Consider the following 21,745-nt stretch of genomic DNA (forward strand, 5'->3'; position numbering starts at 1 on the left):
AGAGCTGTATCAGTCTACCCTGAGGTAAAAGTCCAGCACCAAGAAGGTAGCTCGTATTTAAATGTGACTTTCTAATGAGCTGTTTAACGTTTTATGTCCTACACGTCTGCTTGAAAGAAAATCTTTGAGCAGTCCTGTTAACTGCTCAGTAGTTGTATTACACTGTAATCATAATGATTTTTTATTTTGGAGTACTAATATATTCTGTATGTAGGTGTATTTACATTAGTTTTTATATAATTTTAAAATCTTACTGTACGTAATGTAATCTCTCATAATAACTTAAGATGTTCACAGCAAAACATTAAGTAATGAGGAGAATGCATTAGTGCAAAAATGAAAGGTAAATCTGTTATCTAAATTAGGTCTTGATAATTAATGCTGATCTGTAATCTTTGCCTAAGAGGTAAATACTAAGTCTTCCCAAAACAGTTGCATCAGATTTCTAGCATTTCATCCAACTGGGCAACCAAACACTGCTAGCATGTGATCATATGATCTTATGATTACATGGCTCTAAAGCCCACTGATGCTTCTAGAAAGACTTGGATAAGCAAGGCTCTTGGAGGTAGTACTGAGACCTTCCCGTGTGGAGGAGCATTCTTTCCTACATGCATCTTTCCTCTCTGGCAGAATCTGTCCCTTCTTGTCACCCACAGCTGCTGTTCCTCCAGGCCTGCCCAAGGCATGCATCACTTTCCATCAGCTGCAGCTAGTTCTCAGGCACAGAGGTGGGGGGTATTGTTTATTTCTGGTGTGAGGAAAGTACTTCTCCATCAACTGGTAATGGCTCTGGGAATAATCACATTTGATGGTGACAATTTAAAACTAGATTAGGAGAATCTGAAATCAGACTTTAAAATGTAGAATAAATAGCCTGATTTTAGTTCCCAGCCATGTCAATTTCCAGGTGAATGTATAACTCTGTGCCAGTTGAACAATTAAATATTTATTTTTTATTAATTTAAATAATATCTATTATATAATCATATAATATATAATTAAATATTTGTTCATTTTTTATTATTTTTATTTAAATATTATATATTTAAATATGGTTTCATACTGTAGAAAGTTTAATTTGTTTCAGTTACCTGTACAAATAATTCTAATCTACAGATCAGTTGCCTCTGGTTTGAATAGCGTGCATGTTTAAAACAGCAAAACAGCATGTGTCTAACTTAGCTTGCAATGCTGGAGCAACTTATTAAAACAGACAGTTGACATACACTGGGTATGTTAGATATGTACAGATGATAACTGAAGTTTATCATACTAATTCTGAGTAGTTAAATGTGCAGTTTTTTCAGCACAAGCACAAAGAATATTAGTACCATGTCTGAACAAATTACCTGTAATTACTTCCTGTCAAAACTGATGTAAAAACAACAGGAAACAAGTTAACCCTCTTAATTCTCTGATTACTGGATGTGTTATTGTCTGATGGGGGGGGGGGGGGGGGGGAACACATAATTTACCAATACCATAATTTTAGTTCTGTAGTGCCGCATTACTTCACAATTGCGTCAGCATGTTCTCTGCACGCTTTGGTGTCTTTTGTTTGTAAATCATCCCAAGGGAATCCACAAAGCTGCTACTGGCAGTCAGTGACAGAGGCAGGAATTTTATATAGCTTTCACGACAGACCTTTTCCCAAGAATGGCCTCCCTCGTGGTCAATTCCTGGTAGTAGTCTTGTGATAAACATCCTCCATGTATTTTGGACCTCCTTGTCCATATAAAATGTTACACAGTAGTCTTCTGTGGCATTGCTGTGGAAGGGAATGCTTTACATAGACCAGAGATTTTACACTAGTATCTTTCCTTCCCCTGCGAAGACAGAGTCCAGTCATCTCCAGCGTGTACCAGTGAGTATAATAAGATATTGACTGTTATCCTGGCTGAGCAAACAGTATACTACAAGACAATGAAATGCTGAAATATCATCAACTTCTACAGAATTGTTATGAAAGCTGCAGTTGCAGGGCAAGAATTTGTCTGTTGTGATCTCCCTAGCTCTCAGTCTGTAGGTGTAAACCCGAGGGGAGCATTTGGTTGCTTTATTAATCCAGGAGTTGCAGGAAGTCAGCTTTTCCTGTCCCACAGACTGTTTATGAAACTTCAGGGGGATCAAAGAAGTACTGCTTTAGCTTGTGCACAGAAGCAATAAGCCTGGAAATTTAGGATAATATTTTTAGATTAAAATTTGCTGTGGGCATAAAATACTCCTCCAGGAAACTGGTTCGATAGTGGGAGCCATGATATCAGATGCAATGACATTTTGAACCATCTCTTTTGTTACTTCAGAAGTGTTGTGAGTTTTGCAGCTTCTTCACTTGTGAGGGTTGGGTGTTAAAGTTCTAACCATGGTGGAGAGGGTATGAAAGCCTGTTGTACGCTGACTACACTTGACAGCTTGATAAATAGCTGGTAGCTGAGCTAGCAGCCTGTATCCTTTGCTTTGTAAAATAGGCAGTTTGATTACTTAAAAGAAAAAAAAAAAAAGTAGAAACATGCCAAAGTAGTTAATGATATAGGTGAATCAGCGAGGTGTGTTAAGCTCTAATGAAGGAGAGAAGCATGCTGTTAGTGTGATCATTACCTGTCTCTAATGACACATCAGAAGTATTTTCACACCATTCATGTATAGAGTGTTAATGGCATTAGCTCAGAAGAAGCTCAAAAAGAAACAAACTGCATCATTTCCTCTTGAACTGTTCTTCCCTAGAGTTGTTTACTGCTTGCCTGGTTAATGTCTAAATGTGAAGATGGTAGAGCAGAAGATAATTTAGCTGTCCCAATGGGATCACCAAATGCTTGCACTTAAATAGGGTTATGGTAAACTTATACTCCTATCAAGCAGTCAATGTTACGTAGTGTGTTTGTGTTTTTTAAATTAAGAAAGGTGTTATATAATTGAAAATGTAATTCACTAGTGATGGATCAGCAGTAGCTATAGCCAAGCAATGGTTAGGGGTGCCACCTCAAGTTAGACATGTAATCAGGGGGTGGAAAAATCAGGGCATCCCCCAGAAACAACTTTTGGAGGGAAACAGTTTGGGGTGCAGAAGGACTTGTCTTTAAACCCGCTGTCACAGACTGCTGCGGTGTTAGATTTGACATTAAAATCTCATCTTGGATAAACTGCAAGTAAAGTTGAGTTATGTGATATATCAGCTAGGACTGGCAGGTTACATATGCACATAAAATTCAGGCTGCATGATAAGCTATGTGGGTGGAAAAAAAAAAAAAAGACCTCAGCCTGGATCTTGAATGGCTTGAAAAGAAAGAGTATTTTGCATCACAGCAGTTTAAAATTTTGTTTAGGGTTTAACCAAGTAGTGGAGCACTATTAGCATAATCTGTTTACTGTCTGGGCAGGTGATGATTGCTCCCAGATAGGCCTAAGGGGAATTACCATTTTGAAAGCACGAAGGGGCGCTCAGTGGCAAGGAGAGAGGAATTCTGAAGTTACCTGGGACTGAATGAATATTAAGAAATCCTTCTCAGTAGGGTGGAGTGAGGAAGAAATCTTGAATCTTAATAACTCCCCAAGTAGGGTGTTGGTAGTACAAAAAGGAAGGATTCCCAAAGCTAGGCTCCCTGTATCCCTCAGGATATAAGCTATGCAAAAGGACCGAATCCCTGAACATCTGTGCTGAACATCTAACAGCACGTTGGCTGGATAGAGAGGAAGTAGAAGAAACTTCTGGTCTTGCGATAAGTAGATTTTGTATGGCTCCCTCTAATCTCTGTCTTCTGTCTATAAGTGTTTTGTGTGTGATTCAGTTATCTGTTTTGGATTTTTGTGTTAAAAATATTTCTATTTGTTGTTAATTTACCTGGATTTGAATGACTTCAAGACACCTAACTAATGTTGAGGTATTCCATCCTTTATAGGCATGGTGAACTTTAAACTGGGATGGTGGACCATTTTCATAGTGTGCCTTCCCCTCCAATATATCTCTAAGCTATCCAAAGGATAACCAAGCCCACCTCCACCGAGGTGCCTGGGCTACTGCTGTAGAAATGACAGCTCAGAGCTGTGTGTCAAAGAAACACCACTGGATTGGCAGCATTAGCCAGGAAGCTCCTTGGTATGCATTAAGAAAGTGGGGCCTGTGCAGCTAGTAATACTTAACGTTTTCTATCACTGAATCTTGGCAGCTTTAGTCTGTCAGCTGCTAAGAACCGTATTCCACAACATATAGGAACATGGACTTAGGGAGGTCTTAGGGAGTGGATACATAGTTAGGTACTGAAACATTCACCACGTACACTTTTTGAGAATCTAGTCCTAGATAATACAGAGGCTTTCAAAAGTGTCATCTTGCTTAGATTGTACCCATTTAAATCCTTTTACACATTTACTTCTACGTGATGAATATTCATGTGCCTAACCAAAACTGGTAACTCATATTTGTAGCAATTCTGTCTACAACATCAAAGGTTGGACTAATCAACAATAGTCTCTTTCAGTGTTATGTCTTCTGGCAATTTTCAGGTAATTTCAGGAGATTCAGAAACGAAGTCATAATCAGATGGGGCAGGGTTTTTTTTTGTTTTGTTTTTACCTTTTTTTTTTTTCCTGGACTGCAGCTGAAACTACATAAACTCAAATTCTAAGCAGAATTGATCTTAATAAACTGTAAAGAGTGTCTCACCTGTTAAAATGTCTCCTTATGGTTTCAAGTGCTTCTTAGTCTGTATCAAACTTGTTCTTTTAAGGTCACTGTACTTGTTCAGCCAACAAAACTTTCCCATTACTTTTTCTGTCTCATTCTCAGTTCTCTCTTTCTTTTCATCTCATATTTGCATTTTTAAAGTCCACTCCTATTCATCCTATTTAAACCCTCACCTTAATTCCAGAATATCCATTGCCTTCATGACTTCTTACTTGGTTCCACAGACTTTTTTTCTTTCAGTATTTCTGATTATTATCTTCATTCCCCCACCCTCCTCCCCAGTCATCTTGTCTATTCTCTTGATAATTCTCTCTAACTCTTCCTATTAAGCTTCCATTTAGACACTATTATGTCATTTAGGTGCAGCTGTGTTAAAGTAGTACTGTCCATTGAATTATTTTAAAGTAATAGGAACGAACTGTACTTCTTTCTCCTAAAAGAAAATTAGGCTTTATTGGCAAAGAGACAGGGTGGAACTGGCTGTGAGAAGTTCTATGTCATGTTTCCAGTTGTGCATCTATGCTGGTATATAACTTACTGGGATTTTCTGGTGCTTTTGATTTTAACCTGCAAGCCCAGTTATTACTGTGCTCACCTTAATTCTTGCTAGAGTACTTTAATTACTTATATTCATTTGCAAGTCTTGTTCTTCAGACCCCTAGAAATGATAATGTTAATTCAGTATGTCTAACCTTAAAACACTAAGTGCTATTTTAGGTTCATAAAAAGAATCTACAAAAACTCGAAGATAGTAAATTCTTTTTGAATAGGTAAATGTACTAAACGGCTTCTAGGTTTTTCTTCTCTCTCATCACTAGTTTTAAGTCACTTTTACTGCCTCTGCATACTGCTGCATCAGAAATAAGAATGTGCTGTTCGATTTATGTTTCATCAAACATTTATGAAACAGTTAATATTTATTGAAATGTCAAAATAACGTTCACTTTCTAAAACAAGATCAGCTAGATACCATTGGAAGAGATCTCTAGAAAATATTTGCCCTATATATTCCTGTTAGTTAAGGTTCAAATTTTCCCTCAAATTAGGGTGAAAAGAAATCATCTCTGAGGGTTTATGCAGGTTCAAGGGCCTGTCTGCCCAAAGCTGACTTTAAGAGGAAGGAATCACTATGTCTTCATCATCTTGTCTGGGGAGCTGTATGGAAACTGTCATAGTTCAGGGTTATTGTTTGCCAGTAAAGGATATCTGAGAGAATGATGTTGCAAGGGCACCCTTTGCTATGTCACGCAATAAATGTGATGTGTAGGGAACATCAGACTTCCTGCATATAAGCTGCAGTAGGAGGCCTGCTCAACAAATGACATGGATTTCCACATGAGAGGTTATCATGGGCAAAAGACCTTGTGCTATTGCATTTCTGCAATAACTGCATGAGAAGGAGCTTTGGGGTCATTCACTGAGAATGGGACCGATATACCAAAGCTGTGTGATCTCTTAAACAGGGCTCTATCTAGGAGCAGGAGACCCTCCTGGAAATCATCCTGATCCTCTCAAGATCTACCATGGGATCTCCATGTACATAATGCATGAATATTGAGGATGTTAGAAAGTTTGTCCTTGCTGAGGTGATTGCATATTGCTAAGGCAACTTCATTTTTTTTTTCCCAGAGATGTAATGGTGAGAGAACTTTAGGAACATCAATCTTAATCTAGACAGGGCACAAATAGTGGGAAGAGGGACATGTGAATGACAAATGCTGAAACTGCTTTTTGAGAGCTTTGGGGACGCTATTGTACAGCAGGACAGCTGTCAAAGCTGAAGAGAAAAGGATCTTGCATAATCTGTGTCACTTGCAAAACTGGTTAAATGTGTGAAATGAGTTATTGTGCTTGATGTTTTCAGATGCTTTCCTTCTGGCATTCTCCCAACCGAGTAATACGTTCTGAATTTTCCCTGAATACTGCTTCAACATATCTGCCATCCACCTTTCCAAAGGGGGGGGGAGGGGGGCGGGAGAACAAAGCTTTTTGACACTGCCAATTCCTTCGGGCACCTGATGCAAGTGCCACTTGTCTGTTCCAGGCTAGCTTCCATTTCACTTCTCTTCAGGTCAAACCTCTTATTTTCTTCTATTAAAGTAGTGAACGTATAATCATGTGCTTTTTCACCCCTTTAATTTTGTCTGAAGCTGATTCTGACCCTTTGGTTTTAATTACCCTGAGACAATCCTGAACTACATTTAAAAACTCTTTGTGAAGCAAGTCCATTCTGTACATCTTAATTGTATTTTTCAAATTGAGGATTCCTGCCATTCAGTCTTCAGGTATATTTGAACTGCATACAGAGTTTTGTAGTTAACCTTCTAGAATGTCTTTCTATGGAGCAGTATCTCCAGTTAGTAAGAACCCAGTTCAGGTTCAGAAGTGAAGGAGCTAGTAGACCACTACCAATTCCTTTTTGTCAGGAAAGAAGTGAGAGCAAGGCAGTGCATCTGGTTAAGAGCATTAGTTATTAACTGTGCATTTCTTCTATTTTGTTTTTCAAATATGTACCCATTGTTATAACCAAAGTGGACTTGCAAGAGCAGAGCAGCAGAATTTCAGACTTCAGGGCTTTTTATGAGTTTGTCTTGTGTTGACCAAGATTTATTATTACTTTAATTCCATCTGGATAAAGGATGCTTACCACCTCCTCAGCAATTTGTTCACTGTGATTTTTATGGGCGTGCAATCCTATAGCCTTCTCCAATTTCTTATCATTGGTTGCTAGCTCTGGAGGAAAACAAGAAGAGACAGGGACTAATAGGAATTAAATTAGCCCACTTTCACACCCCACCTTCAGTAAATCTGTACCTGAGTAAAAGTTGTTGGTAACTAAAAGGAAGAACAGAAGCTCAGAAAAACAGAACTTGTAGCTCAAGTGAGGCAGCTTTGTACTGACTTCCCAGATGGAGGACACTGCAAGTATTCTCTGTGAGGATGCTCTAAGTCCAATTCCTCTCTTACTGCAGGAGTATGTCAGACTTAATGCGGCTCAGTCCATATCTCTTCAGCATAATTATTGGCTTAACTTTAGACCTTCCCCTCTCATACAAAAGAATAAAGCACCCTGGCTTTGCATTGACAGGATGTCAGTCCTCTACAGTGAAGCACTACACCTGTTCCTGCAAGAAGAAACCTCAGGGAGACAGTGGAATTAAGCTAGTTTGAAAATGCAGCATCTGGCATCTTCCCTCTAACAGAGAAGGAGAGATCACTGCTGGAATCACAGGACACTGAAACAGAAATAAAGCAATTATTAATCTAGTGTACATTTGTATATTTTGGGATATGCTGAAGGCAGTGTTCTTACATTACTTCTAAAGTAATTATAAATACTTGAAGGGTTTTTGGAAGTTTTTTTTAACATTGCAGTTTTAAATTTGCAATGTCTGTTAGCATGTAGCTTAAAGTTGAATGTTTGAATAAATGTTCAGAGTAAGGAAATAGAAGAAAATGTTATCGTAAACTTTAGTCACGGTGCAACAGATAAGAGGAATCCTAAACCAGCCAGTAACTGCCACAACAGAAATCCTGCTCTGGAAAAAGCATGGTAATTTATGTTTGTCAATACAGCTCTATGTATGTAACTACATGTATTTTCAGATTTAGACCAGGTAACGTTGCAATAAATGATAGCCTCTCCATTTATTATCATTTAAACCAGTTGGTAAAGCCCCAACCTTCTAATGTGAAAACTAGTCATATGAGAAGTGTCAATCAAAGGAGACAGTCTATTAGCCAGCTGAATGCTGCATACCTAATTACACATCTTCTAATGCTTTGGCTAGAAAGCTACTCTCCTAGAAAGCCGTCCTCAGGGCACAGCTAGTTTTCTATTCCTGTTGTGCAGCCTTAATCAGTTCAGAGATGGAAGTTGACTAGATTACAATATTTTATTTACTTAATTACAATATATTTGTTCCATTCTTCTCCTGCAAGACCATTTACCCTGATTCCATCTTTGCATTACGTGTCTTTAGATATGGGGTTATTTACGCATTCGTGAAACAGAATGCATTTTGACTGTGAGTGATTAGAGTGCACATCTGATCCCTGGAAAGGACATGTGCTAGCTTATGAACTAACATTAATAAGGCATTCACGTAAGTCTTCAGACATTGCTGGAGCTGTGGTGGCTTAGATATGGAAAAGCTGTTTGTCAAGACTAATAGCTCTTCCTGTCAGAATCAGAACTATTATAAACTGCTCTGTAGTTGTTAAATATAGAATTGCAATGGTTAGACACAGTTTTTTTGTGTTTTTTTTTCCACCCAAATTCAGGGAGGGTGGGGTCAGGCTTTGTTTATTATTTAATATGATATATGGATGGACTGAAGCAAAGTGGCATTGGGCTTTGGTTGTTCCCAGTGTCAGCAGAGTCCCTGGCTATGATCATCTAGCTGGTTTGGTCTTCTGTAAATGGTCATGATTTCACTTCTAATGTTGTACAACATGATTTAAAATACACCTTAAAGATTCCCATAAACACTTGCACAGGCTAAAATGGTGTAGTCGGTCAAATGTGAGACAGCTTCAAGTATTTTGCAGCTCTGCAGCATTACGTCTGCCATTACGTCTCAGGAACTCCATGAAACCAGCATTGGTGGTTTCTGGCAGGTGTGCTGAACTGCTACCTCAAGCAAAAAAAAACAAATAGCTGAAAACCTGAAGTTATCTAGTTCCTAATCTTAAAAAATTAGGAGGCAAATGGACAAAAAAGTGGCTAAACAATGTTGTATTTTGTATTGTAATGGTGAATGGATATAGGGCTGCCATCCTTTTCAGCACTCTCTTATGAAATCTCCAAGAGCTCATTGCTGGTTCAGGCCGTGTTTCAGCTCAACAAACATTGAGTTTCTAACTAGTGTTATGTCTTGTAAAAGGAAGTGCCTTTTTGTGTAATAGGCATCATTCTGATTTCAGTACTAGAGTACTGGAACTGAAATTACATGCATTGCAATTACAACTTGATGTAAATTAATGTGATGCCAGTCAGCAGCTCTAAACGTAGATTTCCTCCCTCCCCCGCACAAATGTAGAACCAGGCTATTTTGGTGGATTTCAAATTTACCAAATTCCTAATGCAGAATAAGAAAAATTCTCTAAACTTCTGGAAAAAAAAAAAAAATACAAGAATGCATGCTTTGGGACGTATGGCAGTCTGTCTCTGCATCTGTATTCGGTTCTGTTAAGGCTTAACCAGCAGGCTGCTCAGCACGGCTCAGCCTCTCACTCACATCCTCCTTCAGTGGGATGGGGGAGGGGATGAGGGGGGAAAAAAAGCGAAACTCAAGGGTTGAGATAAAGGCAGTTTAATAGGGAAAAGAAGAATAAAAGAATACACAACACAAATGAGGCACGCTGCGGTTACTAGCCACCCACTGGCCAATGCCCAGCCTGGCACCCAGCCAGCTCTCCTGTTTTTATTGCTGAGCCTGGTGCCACACACTGGGGAATATCCCTGTGGTCCATTTGGCTCTGCCGTCCTGGCTTCTTGTCAGCCTCCACACTGGCAGGGCAGTATGAGAAGCCAAAAAGTCCTTGACTTAGTATGAGCACTGCTCAGTACCTAAAACATTGGTGTGTCACCATAATTTTCCTCCTAAATCTAAAACACAGCACTATTACCAGCCATTGTGAAGAAAATTAACTCTATCCCAGATGAAACCAGGACTGGTTCATATTATTTATTCTCTTTTATGTATTGATTTACATATAGTAGTAGCTTGTTTGTTTGTTTTATTTTGAACTTTTTGGGGAAGGGGCCTGTGCTTACTATATTTGCAGGGAGTAGGCTAGTATATGCGACTCTGCTTGGCTGGGGTCTCAGCTCCTGCAGCTGTGCACAAAAGCAGCTCCGTTCACCTGGCACCCTTGCTGGTTCTTTTGGTTCTTTTTGGTTCTTTTGCTGGTTCACCTGGCACCCTTGCTTAGACTTTTTCCTGCAGCTGATCTACAGGAGCAGGCCCTAAAACAGCAAGGTAAAACTTTCTACAAAGTGGGCAAACAAGAACTCGCTATGAAATATAGCTCTTTAATAAAATCCTCTAGGCACAGAAATGAAGGCAAAACAAAGAGGCAACGTATTTTTAAGGCAGATGGTATGTGGTTTCTATAGTACCCACACTGCACGCTTCTCTGCAACAATTTCTGACAGTTAAAAGCAATAAAAAACCTTGTTGCTTACAATGATATAAAATCAGTCCAAAGAAACTAAAAGTTAAAACAATTTTCTTGAGGGTGTGAGGTAGAAGAGAGCTTTTCTTCATGTGCAAAGATCTCTACGGGATAGAAAGCAAGCCATGCCAATTACTGATAGCTGTCCACTACTGCTTAATTATAGATGTGTTTATTTTATATATTTTTCTCTTCCATTTTATTTAAAAAAAAAAAAAACTATTGAAAACTGTGGAATTTGAGAAACAAAATGGACTTGGAAATTTAATCCAGATCTTAGGGAAGTGAGCATATTTTAGTAGATTTTTAGATCAGCTCTTTGTTTCCTGCTTTTTTCATAAAGCCCCATAAAGTCTGGGAGCAGAGCATACAGATACCTCTCAGCATGTTGGAGAGGCCTAAAAGTTAGTTTCAAATAAAAGGAGAACCAATGTCATCTTGGTTCTTACTGAATTCAGTGTGTATGAAGCATTTCAGAGAAAAAAAAAATATATGGTTATGGTGTCACATGCCTGACAGAAAGCAAGATTTATTTATTTTTTAATGTGTATGCACTGTACCTAAGGAAATGACATGGCTTTCAAAATGCCTGGCTATTAGTATCTAGGAGTCTCCAGAAGTGGCAGAATCTGGAAAAGATGGAAATGCTTGGTCGTGTCATGGCAGTGTCTGTACACACACACACACACACACACACACACACACAGGCTTCGTGTCTCATTGAGCTCTACCTTCCCTAACAGATACTCTTTGCCAGATTTGGTGTATGGTCGCCACCACAATTTTTGGTAATGATTGTTGCATGTGAAGGATGTGATTCAGCAAGACCCTAAGGCGTGTGAGTGACTCGCTCTTAGCATATTTGCATTCCCATTGATTTGAATGGGCTACTAAGCATCTGAGTTGAGGTAAATACTTGCCTGGGTAAGCCTGGGAATATGTCTTAAACTCTTGAATTGGAGTCTGATAAAGGGTAAGTACCATTTTCCTTTATAATCTTGTTTCATCATCATTTTCAGGGAACAGTGAAACCAGCCTTCCTTTAGTTTCCATAGGTGACTACAGGAAATTACTGCTTTAGGGTAATAGAAAGCAATTTTTTTTTCACGTTGTCTTGGAACTTTACCAGCTACAAGCACAATGGGGGGGTGGAGGGAGGAAAGTCTCACATCCCATTGTCTGAACAGGACTTACTGTTCCCTGTTCAACATCATTGTACGTTTTTTCTAGCAGCTTACAGATTCATCAGATAGAAAGCTGCTTTCTGCCAAAGGTGATTCACATGTTTTTGAGTGCATGGGTAGTGAAGAAACTGTCATTCACATATTACTTGCCTGGTTTTTAAGCACTTCAGTAATCATTTCTACCTTGTAGTTTGTGGATGCTTTGCAGTACTTAAGACTAAATTGTATTAAAATCTTAGCCTAAAACATTCCAACAAAGTAGTCTTCCCATAGGCATCTCAAAATGATGTATAAAAACGTTCATGCCTTTTTTTTAAAGGCATAAGACCAATGTTGAAGTAAGTTGTCTAAAAAAGCTCTAGCAGTCAGCTTTTTTGTGGGAGGTTGCTGATATCTGGTTTTGCTCCTCCTAGGACGTGACAAAATGAAATGACAGGAAAACATTTCTTGCCTCCTTTCTGAACTTATGTTATCAACTCACTTTCTTCCGAAAACAGAACAGAGTTTCAAGACCATACAAATATTATTGCTAAGCTTTAAATGCCCTGAAAACAATGTCAGGCTAAAGCAAACAAAGTCCACTGAGGAGAAGCTATTTTTATTAGGATGTTAACTTCAGCAGCACTGTGACAGTGTGTGTCACTGTGTAAGCATCAGATAGGAAAACATTCTCAAGCTGCCTCTTCCTGTGTGATATTGAAGGAAAACTGTTTAAAACTTAACTCTCAGAAGATTGTTCCTCGCAGGAGCAAAACGTGTGTATTCCACAACCTCCATCTCCAAGGCAGTTCGCCTGAGGTGCTATGTAACAGGAGTCACTGGTTAGTAAGTAACTTCAGGGGCCTGCATGGAGAAGAGCAGGTAGTGGAGACAGCAAGCTTCAGTTTTACATTTGAGCCCTTATCAGTGACAAGTTTTTCTTAGCAATTGCTCTATTCTTATATTCTTATTGCTGTTCAGTTACAATTCCATCTTGGCACATGCTGTTACAGAGACAAACCATCAGCACTGGTTTAAATGTTTTAAAAACTGTTTCTTGACCTTCTTAAAAAAAAAAAAATCAAATGACAATTTGGTAATGTCCTAATACCAGCATGACTTTTCTGCAGCTGCATTTGTCATGGGAGTAAGAAGAATTGAAGGAAGAGCCAAAGGGGGAAATCTGCCTTAGCGCGCCTCACAGCTATTTTGGATCTGCATCATTTCAAGGCAGTGGGCAGTTGCAAATGTGACTGTCTCTGTCTTGCACACATCTCTGTTGACCAGGTTATGTTAGCAGGAAGAGTGACTCTCTTTTGTCCTCAGGAGATCATTGACTTTTGAGATGAATGCTGTTCTTGTGCTGTTTTGCAGTGCAGCACAAGTGGTATTTAAAAATGAAAAAGTTGCAGTAATTTTAATCCTCCCCACTCTCTCCCACAAAAACTGCTTCTTTCTGCATTAAATCTTGGATTACATTAACAACTCTCAGCAATAACCTCTGAAAAATAGCCCTCTGCTGCTTCTCTGTTGGCAATAACTGGTCCTGATGCACTGCACACGTCTCGGTGCTCAACAGCCCAAAGTTCTGTGAAGCAATTTGAAGTGACCTCCTGTGAAAACAGCAGCTCTGGTTTTAGGACAACAGCATTACCATAATATTGTTTTTACTAGCTCAAAGTTCAATTTCAATGTAATAATAAATAAAAAAAGCCCTGCTCACACAGCTTCTTAAAAATACAGTGATTTAAAAAAGAAATTGCATAGATAGCAGCTATTCCTGTTGAGGGAAGTGACTATAGGCCATGCAGACTCCTTCTCCTGTAAATGAGGAAGAAGAGAAAGAGGGAAATGACGAGAATCAGACACTGCTGTCCTGCATGATGAATTTGGCACTCAGCTTTATGTAAGTGGACTGATCTGTTCTTAAGGGGAGGGGGCACATGCAGTAGTTTCAGGTGCACCACAGCTGGCAGTTCCTTTTCTGATTCACTGCTTTTGAAGTTGTGATAACCAAGGCTATTTTTGTCTAATTATCATCTATAATGATGGACAACATTAGTATGCTTTCATTTTAGGATAGGGAGTGTAGATTACATCAAAACAGAAGTCCCCTTGGAAAAACAGCTGTGAATTCCAGTCATTCTTATGCTATATATTTAACACAGTCTGTAATATAAATAATGTTGTCCTGGAATCGCACTGTCCAGACTTTTCGGTCATTTGAGATAAGCTTAAGTAAAACTGTGTGAGCACGCTTTGGGATGAGTATTTCCCATAATCTTGCCTCTGCTTCACATGGGAATTTGGCAATGAGTCAGCCCCGACCAGGTACGCGTGACCTGTACAGCCCTGAGCAGTCTCTTTTCAAGTAACTGGCTTGTCTAAAATATTCTTATTTCCAGCTTCCTTGCAAATTACTAGTTAATATTGACTTTAGTTTTACCTTCTGTTTAGTTTTATGAAACAGTGTCTTGAAGCTCCTCCTTTTCATTATACATTGATTTGCTAAAGGATACTCTGTTGTGCTTCAGAAACTAATTCTCAGTATTTTAGTGAACTGGAAATTTGATAGATTAATGGCTTTCAAACTTTGAATTTTATTTGCAGTTAATCCAGCAGATTTGTCTCATGTATATAACCTTTAATTAATAGAAAAGTGATTCTGAAAATGTAACTGAAATTACACCATTAAGAGTTATACTTAACTATACTTTACAACTTACTTGTTATAAAGACCAGATTTTGGCTGTTTACCATTTAGTTTTAAATAACCTTGGAATGTACTGCTTTACCAACTGAAGGCAAGAACTCGATCTTGTATTTTTTTTCCTTGGGGAAGTCCACAATAATTTCATTAGAGGTATCATGGAGGCTCATCTGAGTTTCCCATTGTGTTTATGGGAATGAATTTTCAAAAAAATAGATGTAGTTATAAAGTGGAATGTAAGGGATAACAGAAAGGAAGGTTATCTGTGAGAGGTGGAAAGATGTAAATAGTCTGAGGGAAATCAAGAATTTTCGAGCATAACATTTATTTATTTCAATTATGTCAAAACTGGCATCAAACATGTTTCAGGCTGTTTTGCTTCCTCTGAGATTGACAGTCTGCTAGTTCTCTCAGTAATTACTGCTAGCCAACCCAGCCATTGTACAAATTTCTCTCTACTTGTTTACTGGTTCCAACCTCTTTTCCATTTCTAAAAGATAACGGGATGTATTCATAATGATTACTCTGTCCTGCTGCTGCTGCTATAGCCCTATCTCAGTGGAGTTACTTCTGTTTTATATAAGTCATCATGTGAAATTGCAAAGTCATACACAGCTGAAAAATAGCAGTGAAGCAGGGCCTCCCCATTTCTCTGCATCTCCTCAAGGCTTCTAGTTGTGTGCATTCACGTGACCTGTCCCTCCGGGTAATTTCACTAGTATTCATCTCAGATTTTCACATTTCTTGTCATTTAGACCATGTTGTGTGTGAGCCTGTGCTTCATCAGTGTGTGTATCAGCTGAAGTTTGCTTTCTTCTCCATAGCTGTTTATGCTTAAGTTCACACTCCTACTTGTGTCATTAAAACTGTAATTATCATCCAACTGCGCAAAGCATTTTCAGGCATGAAAATAAGGCTGCAGCACCTAGACGCACTGTCAAATGGTTGTAGTTAAAGATTTGGGAATCAGGCCATTCCCTAATGTCATTCATAATTCTTCTGGCACCTCTTTATTTCCTGAAGAAATAGGGGTCTTTAACATGCTTTTTCATTGTAGAATACAGTGGAACTAATAATAATAATAATAAAGTAAATTATGGGGAAAAATAATAAAAAAGAACAACCAACTTCAGTACATGCCAGCATTTCAAAGAGAGGTGGTGTACCTTTAATACTGGTAGGACCCTGAGGGCCACCATCCAGCTGCTCCCTCCAGTTCCTACATACATTGTTACCAGGCATGGAAGGACCAACACAGCTAAGCTTAAACCAACTCTTTTGTGAGTTAGCTGAGCTCCCTAGGCTGTGAGCCAGCTATCAGTAATTTTGAGATTCATTCTGTTGATTTTTAGATTTTGCTACTGGTACGGTTGATTTAAAGGAAAACAAACAAGCATAAAAACCAACCGTTTCATAATTTTATTTCTGCAAGCAGTATCTGTGGTGTTTGTTTTCCCTGACAGTGCTTCTTCTTGTCTCCTGTCTTCTCTGTGGATGTTCCTTTGAGGCTTGGGATCTGTGATAAAGAAGGGATGAGGCTATCCAGCATCCTCCCTCATCCATTCAAGCTTAAGTTACTGAAGTATATCCACGGTAGCTCATAGTGACTTCCCTTTCCACTGTTGAAATTTCAGACGATCAGCCTCTCCCGAGGTATCCAAAACAGGTAGCCAGTAACTTAAGGATATCTTGGCTTCCCAATTCTACCCACTGATAATGGAGGAATTGCATTTGTTTAACATTTGTCATTTCCACTTCCATGTGTAACAGAGGTGAAAGAAATGTGAATTTCACCCCAGCTTCTGACTAAAATGCAGCTTTAGCAGAACTGTTCCTATTGCTCATCTAGGTCTTGGTTATACATAAAGACTGCCAATCATCCAAGTAGAGATTAAAAATTGGCAGGGACTGACTTAAAAGATACTGACCTTCATTGTTTTCCTTGCCTGTTCATAGATTCTTTCAAATAATGTCAGGGACAGTATCACTAATTTTTTTCCATTCTATTTGAGAAGAGGGTATAAAGTTCCTCAACATGTAAAGAGATTACATTCAAGTCAATATTTCCTTTTCAGCAAGGTGGGTCAGTTCTGGAATTGATCCAGTTTGCTTTCATAAATACAAGCCTTTAGAGGAATTTTCAATGTACTCCACCCAGCCAGCTAACACAGCTTTGTTTAATGTTTTGAACCCTGCATGGCTCCAGTGGAGAATATCCCATATTTATTGATACAGAGCTACAGAGCTCTTCTGTGGTTGTGACCATAAGTTCTTTGTGCTCAGCAGTCTCAGCCTAGTCATGTGCTGAAGGAAGCAGCTGACTGGCCTTTCCCCCTCTCATCATGCCTTTTTTTACTATCTTATCCTAAAAAAAAATAATAATTAAAAAAATCTCATATCCTATAAGATATGTCAATCCAAAACCTATGTTCTGCTTACTTGTTATAAGAAGTGAAAGGCTGAAGAGGAAGTGGTGTGACAGAGCAGTGCAAACTGCACATGTGACAAATCATACAATACAGAAGACGGTCTGGGTCATATCCTTTGGTATAAACTCTAAACTTGTTATTTCTGTAACTAGTGCTACAGAAAAGATTCCACAGCAACAGGTGTCTTTAAAAGGCAGGAAGGAATGAGAAAAATAAATAAACCCAAATCAGCCAGAGAGAAAGAAGGACATGAAACACTGTCTTCATCTTTTAATATCTTCCATTTTGAATCTTCTCCCATTCCTGCTACTGGCAAATCTGGTGCGTCTCGGATCCTATGAAAGGGCTTTTGGCTGCTTTAGATAGTAGGACTGGCAAATTGTGTTAAAAGGAAACAACAACAAAACAAAAGCAGAGATTTAATCAAAGTTCACCCACCAAGAGTTTTCCTATGGATAAGTTATAGTAGCATTTGCTAGCTTTCCAAAATGAATGAAAGGTCTACAAGTCATACTTGTATCTTTCCATATTCCAGGAAAAAAAAAGCTGTGTGGAACAAATACTTCAGTTGTTGCTGCAGCATCACACCCTTTTGCTTATGTCCTTTGATGTTTATGTAACCTTAGCCAATGTAACCTACAGCAAATGAAAAAGGTTTTAATTTTTGTCACTAAAAATGTCAGTGTGTATTTAAAAACAAACAAAAAGCCTAACCCTTCCCACAAAGAGTCTGACTCAAAAACTTCTAAAACAAACTTCCCTAAAATCTGTATCTTGTTTTGGCATATTTAAAAAAATAATAATAATCATGGACTTCTTTTTAAACGGATTTCCTGTCAATATTTACACTAGTACCATATTTAAAATTACATAGAGTAAGTCATTGACATTATACTTTTGCTTCAAATCCTATGCATATGTCTGTACATGTATATATGCTGCCCACGTGGGGGAGTATGCATATGTTGTTGTAAAGGAAGAAGGGTAAGAATTGTTCCTTGGAAAACAACAACAAAAACAAAGCTCAGATATATTTTCCCTTTTTGTCCTTTCTTATGAATAAAGAAACTTCCCATGGTCCTTTTTGGTTGGTGAAAAACCAACCAGGCCTACTTTGAATTATCATTGGAATTTCTACAGATAAAACCTATTAAAACTTTAGTAAACAAGTGCACCAAACAGGCTTAAACAAGATCAAATTCTTGAGCAAGAATTTGAAAAAAGGCATATATAGTCTCTACTAAAACTGCTGTTTTTATATACTGCCTTGGAGTAAATAAACTTGGCCTTTAAATTCAATGTAAACAAGCCAAGAAATCCCCCAGACGGCACCACTGCCTATTTCCAAGCATGAGCTTTAATCACAGAATCACTACTTGCTTGTAGTGATACTTAAGCTCACCTGGACGCTCGAACACCTTCGCTTATGTCCTTGCCATAAGCAAAGTTTTTCCTGCATCAGTACGCAAACTCATAGCCTGAAAATGAGTGCATATCAAACAACTGTATTGAATATTGAAAGTACAGGTAAATCTGTGCAATAAAATTAACTGTGTAGGGTTATATAGTATGTTGATAAGTTCAAAGCAGAGGAGACAACTATCAACAGGTCATGTTCTGAGATCCAGATTAGGAAACTATGTAATGAGGAAATAAAATGTCTTTTGTAAGATTCCTTGATATTTCACTTAAGCAGTTCTTGTTAGCATACTTCTGAGTAAAGTCTCCTGTAGTAAAGCTCTTCAGTTCCAACGGAATTTGGTAAAATCTCTCTGCTTGGAAAGTAGGCTTTGCCCTGTTAGCCATTTTCTACCTCCTCAAGGTTAATTCTGCCACTTGCTATCTCCATGAAATTCCTTCAACAAGCTGAATAATATTTATAGGTCATCGTCAAATAAAAAAAGAAAAAAAGCCATTCTGACTTTGATTCAGGCTCTCAGAATTAATGAAAAACAAGAACAAAAGCTAGAACGGTGGTTTAAAGAACAGGAAAAGAAATAGATAAACCACAAAAGCAGGTATGCTAGCACTCAAATTGCCATAAATTCTGATAAATCTTTGGACCAATCTTAAAGATAATTTTGAATGAAGGAGGAAGTTGATTTTTCAAGCCACCATCTTGGCTTTTCTTGAGACATCTATATTTTAAAAGCGATAAAATGAGGTTGAGCTCTTCAGTCAAGAAAAAGCTGAATTTGCCAGAGACTTGTGCTTTAGGGGTATAAAACTTAATTTTGGTAACAAATGGTTACGTTTTGTTCCCACTTAGTAGATGATGTGTCAACACCTTCAACTAATAGCTTTCTATGCAAATCTGTCCTGGTTAAAGTTTGTTGTTGTTGTTTGATTTGGTTTGTTTTTTTCCTCCTCATTATAATTATTCCTAATTCCCAAAGAATATGTCCGAGACTCTTCCTTTTGCTTACAGACAGAAGCAGTACTGGGATATAAGAAGTGAAACCTTCTGCAGAATTATCAACAGGATATATGAGCGTAAGAGGAAGAAAAACCTAAATTCTCCTTTTTAAAATTAAAAATGACTAAAAACTTGCTTCTAAACAACCTATGTACGTGTATGCATATGTATATACTTTCTATCCCCCACATGGAGTTGGGTTTTACAAAGGGAGAACAGGAAGTCAGTGTATGGGATCTCTCAAATTCTGTCCAACCTTGCACTTCTCTTTAGGCCTGCATCTTGTATCCAAAACAGAACATTATGTTCTGTTTCTTCCTTCATCATCTCCCCTGGTAACACAGTTAGCTGACTGGGCTTTGATGACCAAACACATCAGGTCCATGGGATATAGGAAGGGGAAAAAGGTCCCAGCACTGGAGCTGGAAATGTGTCTCCAGACAGGACGTCATCTTGAGAGGAGCACTGTTAGAAGCCCCAGTCTGCTTTTGCAGCATTATACCATGAGCCCTTGGATGTTACTTGACAGGATATATTTCCATCCTGCACATCAATGGGCAATGCAGCAGTACTCAAAAAGTGTCCCGTGAGACAAGAGGGAGGAAAAAAAAAAAAAGTTCTGTTCTAAAAGTATAGCAACATATTCTGTTCAGTGCTTAAATGCTGAAAAAATAATCTGGATCTGCTGCATACATTTGTTGTCCAAAGCTACAAGCCCTCCTGCAGTGCTGGCTTCCAGCTCTTGTACAAGTTTCCCTGCAGCACAGAAAGTTGTTCCATGTGCTTTACAGGGAGGCATGCTTCTCATAGTGATGCCTGATTTAATAGTTCTTGTACTTGCTTTGTGAAGCTAAGATGTAGACACTCATAGTTTCTTTCCTTTAAGTATCCATGCACAGGCAGTTTGTGCACTAAAATATATGGTTAAGACTAGGGAGAAGTAACCTAACTGCAAGGTCAGTGTACCTTGTATCTAAAGACTAATGTCAGAATCAGGTCTGTATTTTTTTTTCCTGTACAAAAATGCTGAGAGAAAGGACTGCTTTTGAGGCAGAAATCATTCAAATCAACATATAAATAATCTGATGTGCTGTTTTGGTATAGGGCTTTGTAATCACTTTAACGGTCTCCAAAGCTTGACCTGAGCTGTGAAGAAGAAAAATATTGAAAACAAACCAGGGCATTTTGAAGAAAATGAGGGGGGAAAATGTAGATTTCCCCTCCTCCCAGCCCCCTCCCTTCCCCCCCCCCCCCCCCCCCGATAAACACTAAGAAGTGAAAAAAATATTGGAGAAGATTTGAAATTAGATTCTGTCGTCGGGACATGAAAGTGATGGGGGGAGAGGAGAAATTGGGAAAGTTCAGTAAAGATTTAGTCCCTCATACCGAAAGATTGGTGTAGCATAATGCACAAAGCTGCTGCGGTCTTAGGCCAGTAAGTGTTTGATGAGCCTACATCTTTCTCTTCATTCGTCTGTTACATTGTCTGCATTATAATGAATATTCATGAGTTATCTGGAAAAGTTTGTTCTGTTTTTTGTTTGTTTTTGCAGTGTAACTTGAGTTTTATGGTTATATGGGATTTGTTTGTTTGTTCTGAGTCTTACAGATACCAACTCTTAGTTTCTAAACTAACACTATTGATCCTTTGTATTTTTAGTATTTTAAACAGTCTTTGTATTCTAGGGATATGTCACCAACCAGAAATTCACATAATGACTTTGGGAGGCCATCGGTGTGGATAACTGCAGAGTAAAATTTGGACTGTGGTAGGACTGTGGGTGGGATTAGGTTCTGGCTCTGCCAGGCCAAACCTAGGGCAGCGCTGGTGTGAGACATTGGGTTTAACAAAGGGATGAGTTTAGAAAGGATTAGTTCAACTCAGTAACGTGAGAGTCTGTAAGAAAAACGTGTGCCTCCTGAACAAAACGGTGTAGGTTTGCTTACAGCCTGAAGCCTGTTATGCAGCAGTTATTTTTGGAGGAAAATGTGGTGGAGATTGTATGCAAATTTCTCAGAAAGAAAAAGGAAATGGCTTAAAACATATTTAAGATGTTCCTACAACAGCACTTTAGTCTTTGAATATATCTTCTATAAATAGTCATTACAATATAAGCTGGTTTTCTTGAGAACAGGATTTGATATGAAGGGTTTCTGTATGTT

The 21,745-nt window shown here is 38.5% G+C and overlaps 1 protein-coding gene across 5 annotated transcripts in view; it reads left to right on the forward strand.

The window, feature by feature from the left end:
* The window catches only part of SLC39A10 (solute carrier family 39 member 10), a 120,234-nt gene that overhangs the window by 57,980 nt on the left and 40,509 nt on the right, over window positions 1-21,745 (forward strand). Inside the window, exon 1 of one of the 5 annotated variants that reach the window (XM_083843028.1) lies at window positions 1,758-1,867. The exons of 2 other annotated variants lie outside the window; for them this stretch is intronic. In XM_083843028.1, the coding sequence (XP_083699154.1) occupies window positions 1,784-1,867 (84 nt within the window). In that variant the 5' untranslated portion in view covers window positions 1,758-1,783. Of the gene's footprint in view, window positions 1-1,757; window positions 1,868-13,808; window positions 13,934-21,745 lie in introns of those variants that run through there. 2 more of the 5 variants (XM_083843026.1, XM_083843027.1) reach the window with 2 other exon arrangements.

Source organism: Anser anser (genome assembly GCF_964211835.1).
Source record: "Anser anser genome assembly, chromosome: 6".
NCBI classification, from domain to species: Eukaryota; Metazoa; Chordata; class Aves; order Anseriformes; family Anatidae; genus Anser; species Anser anser.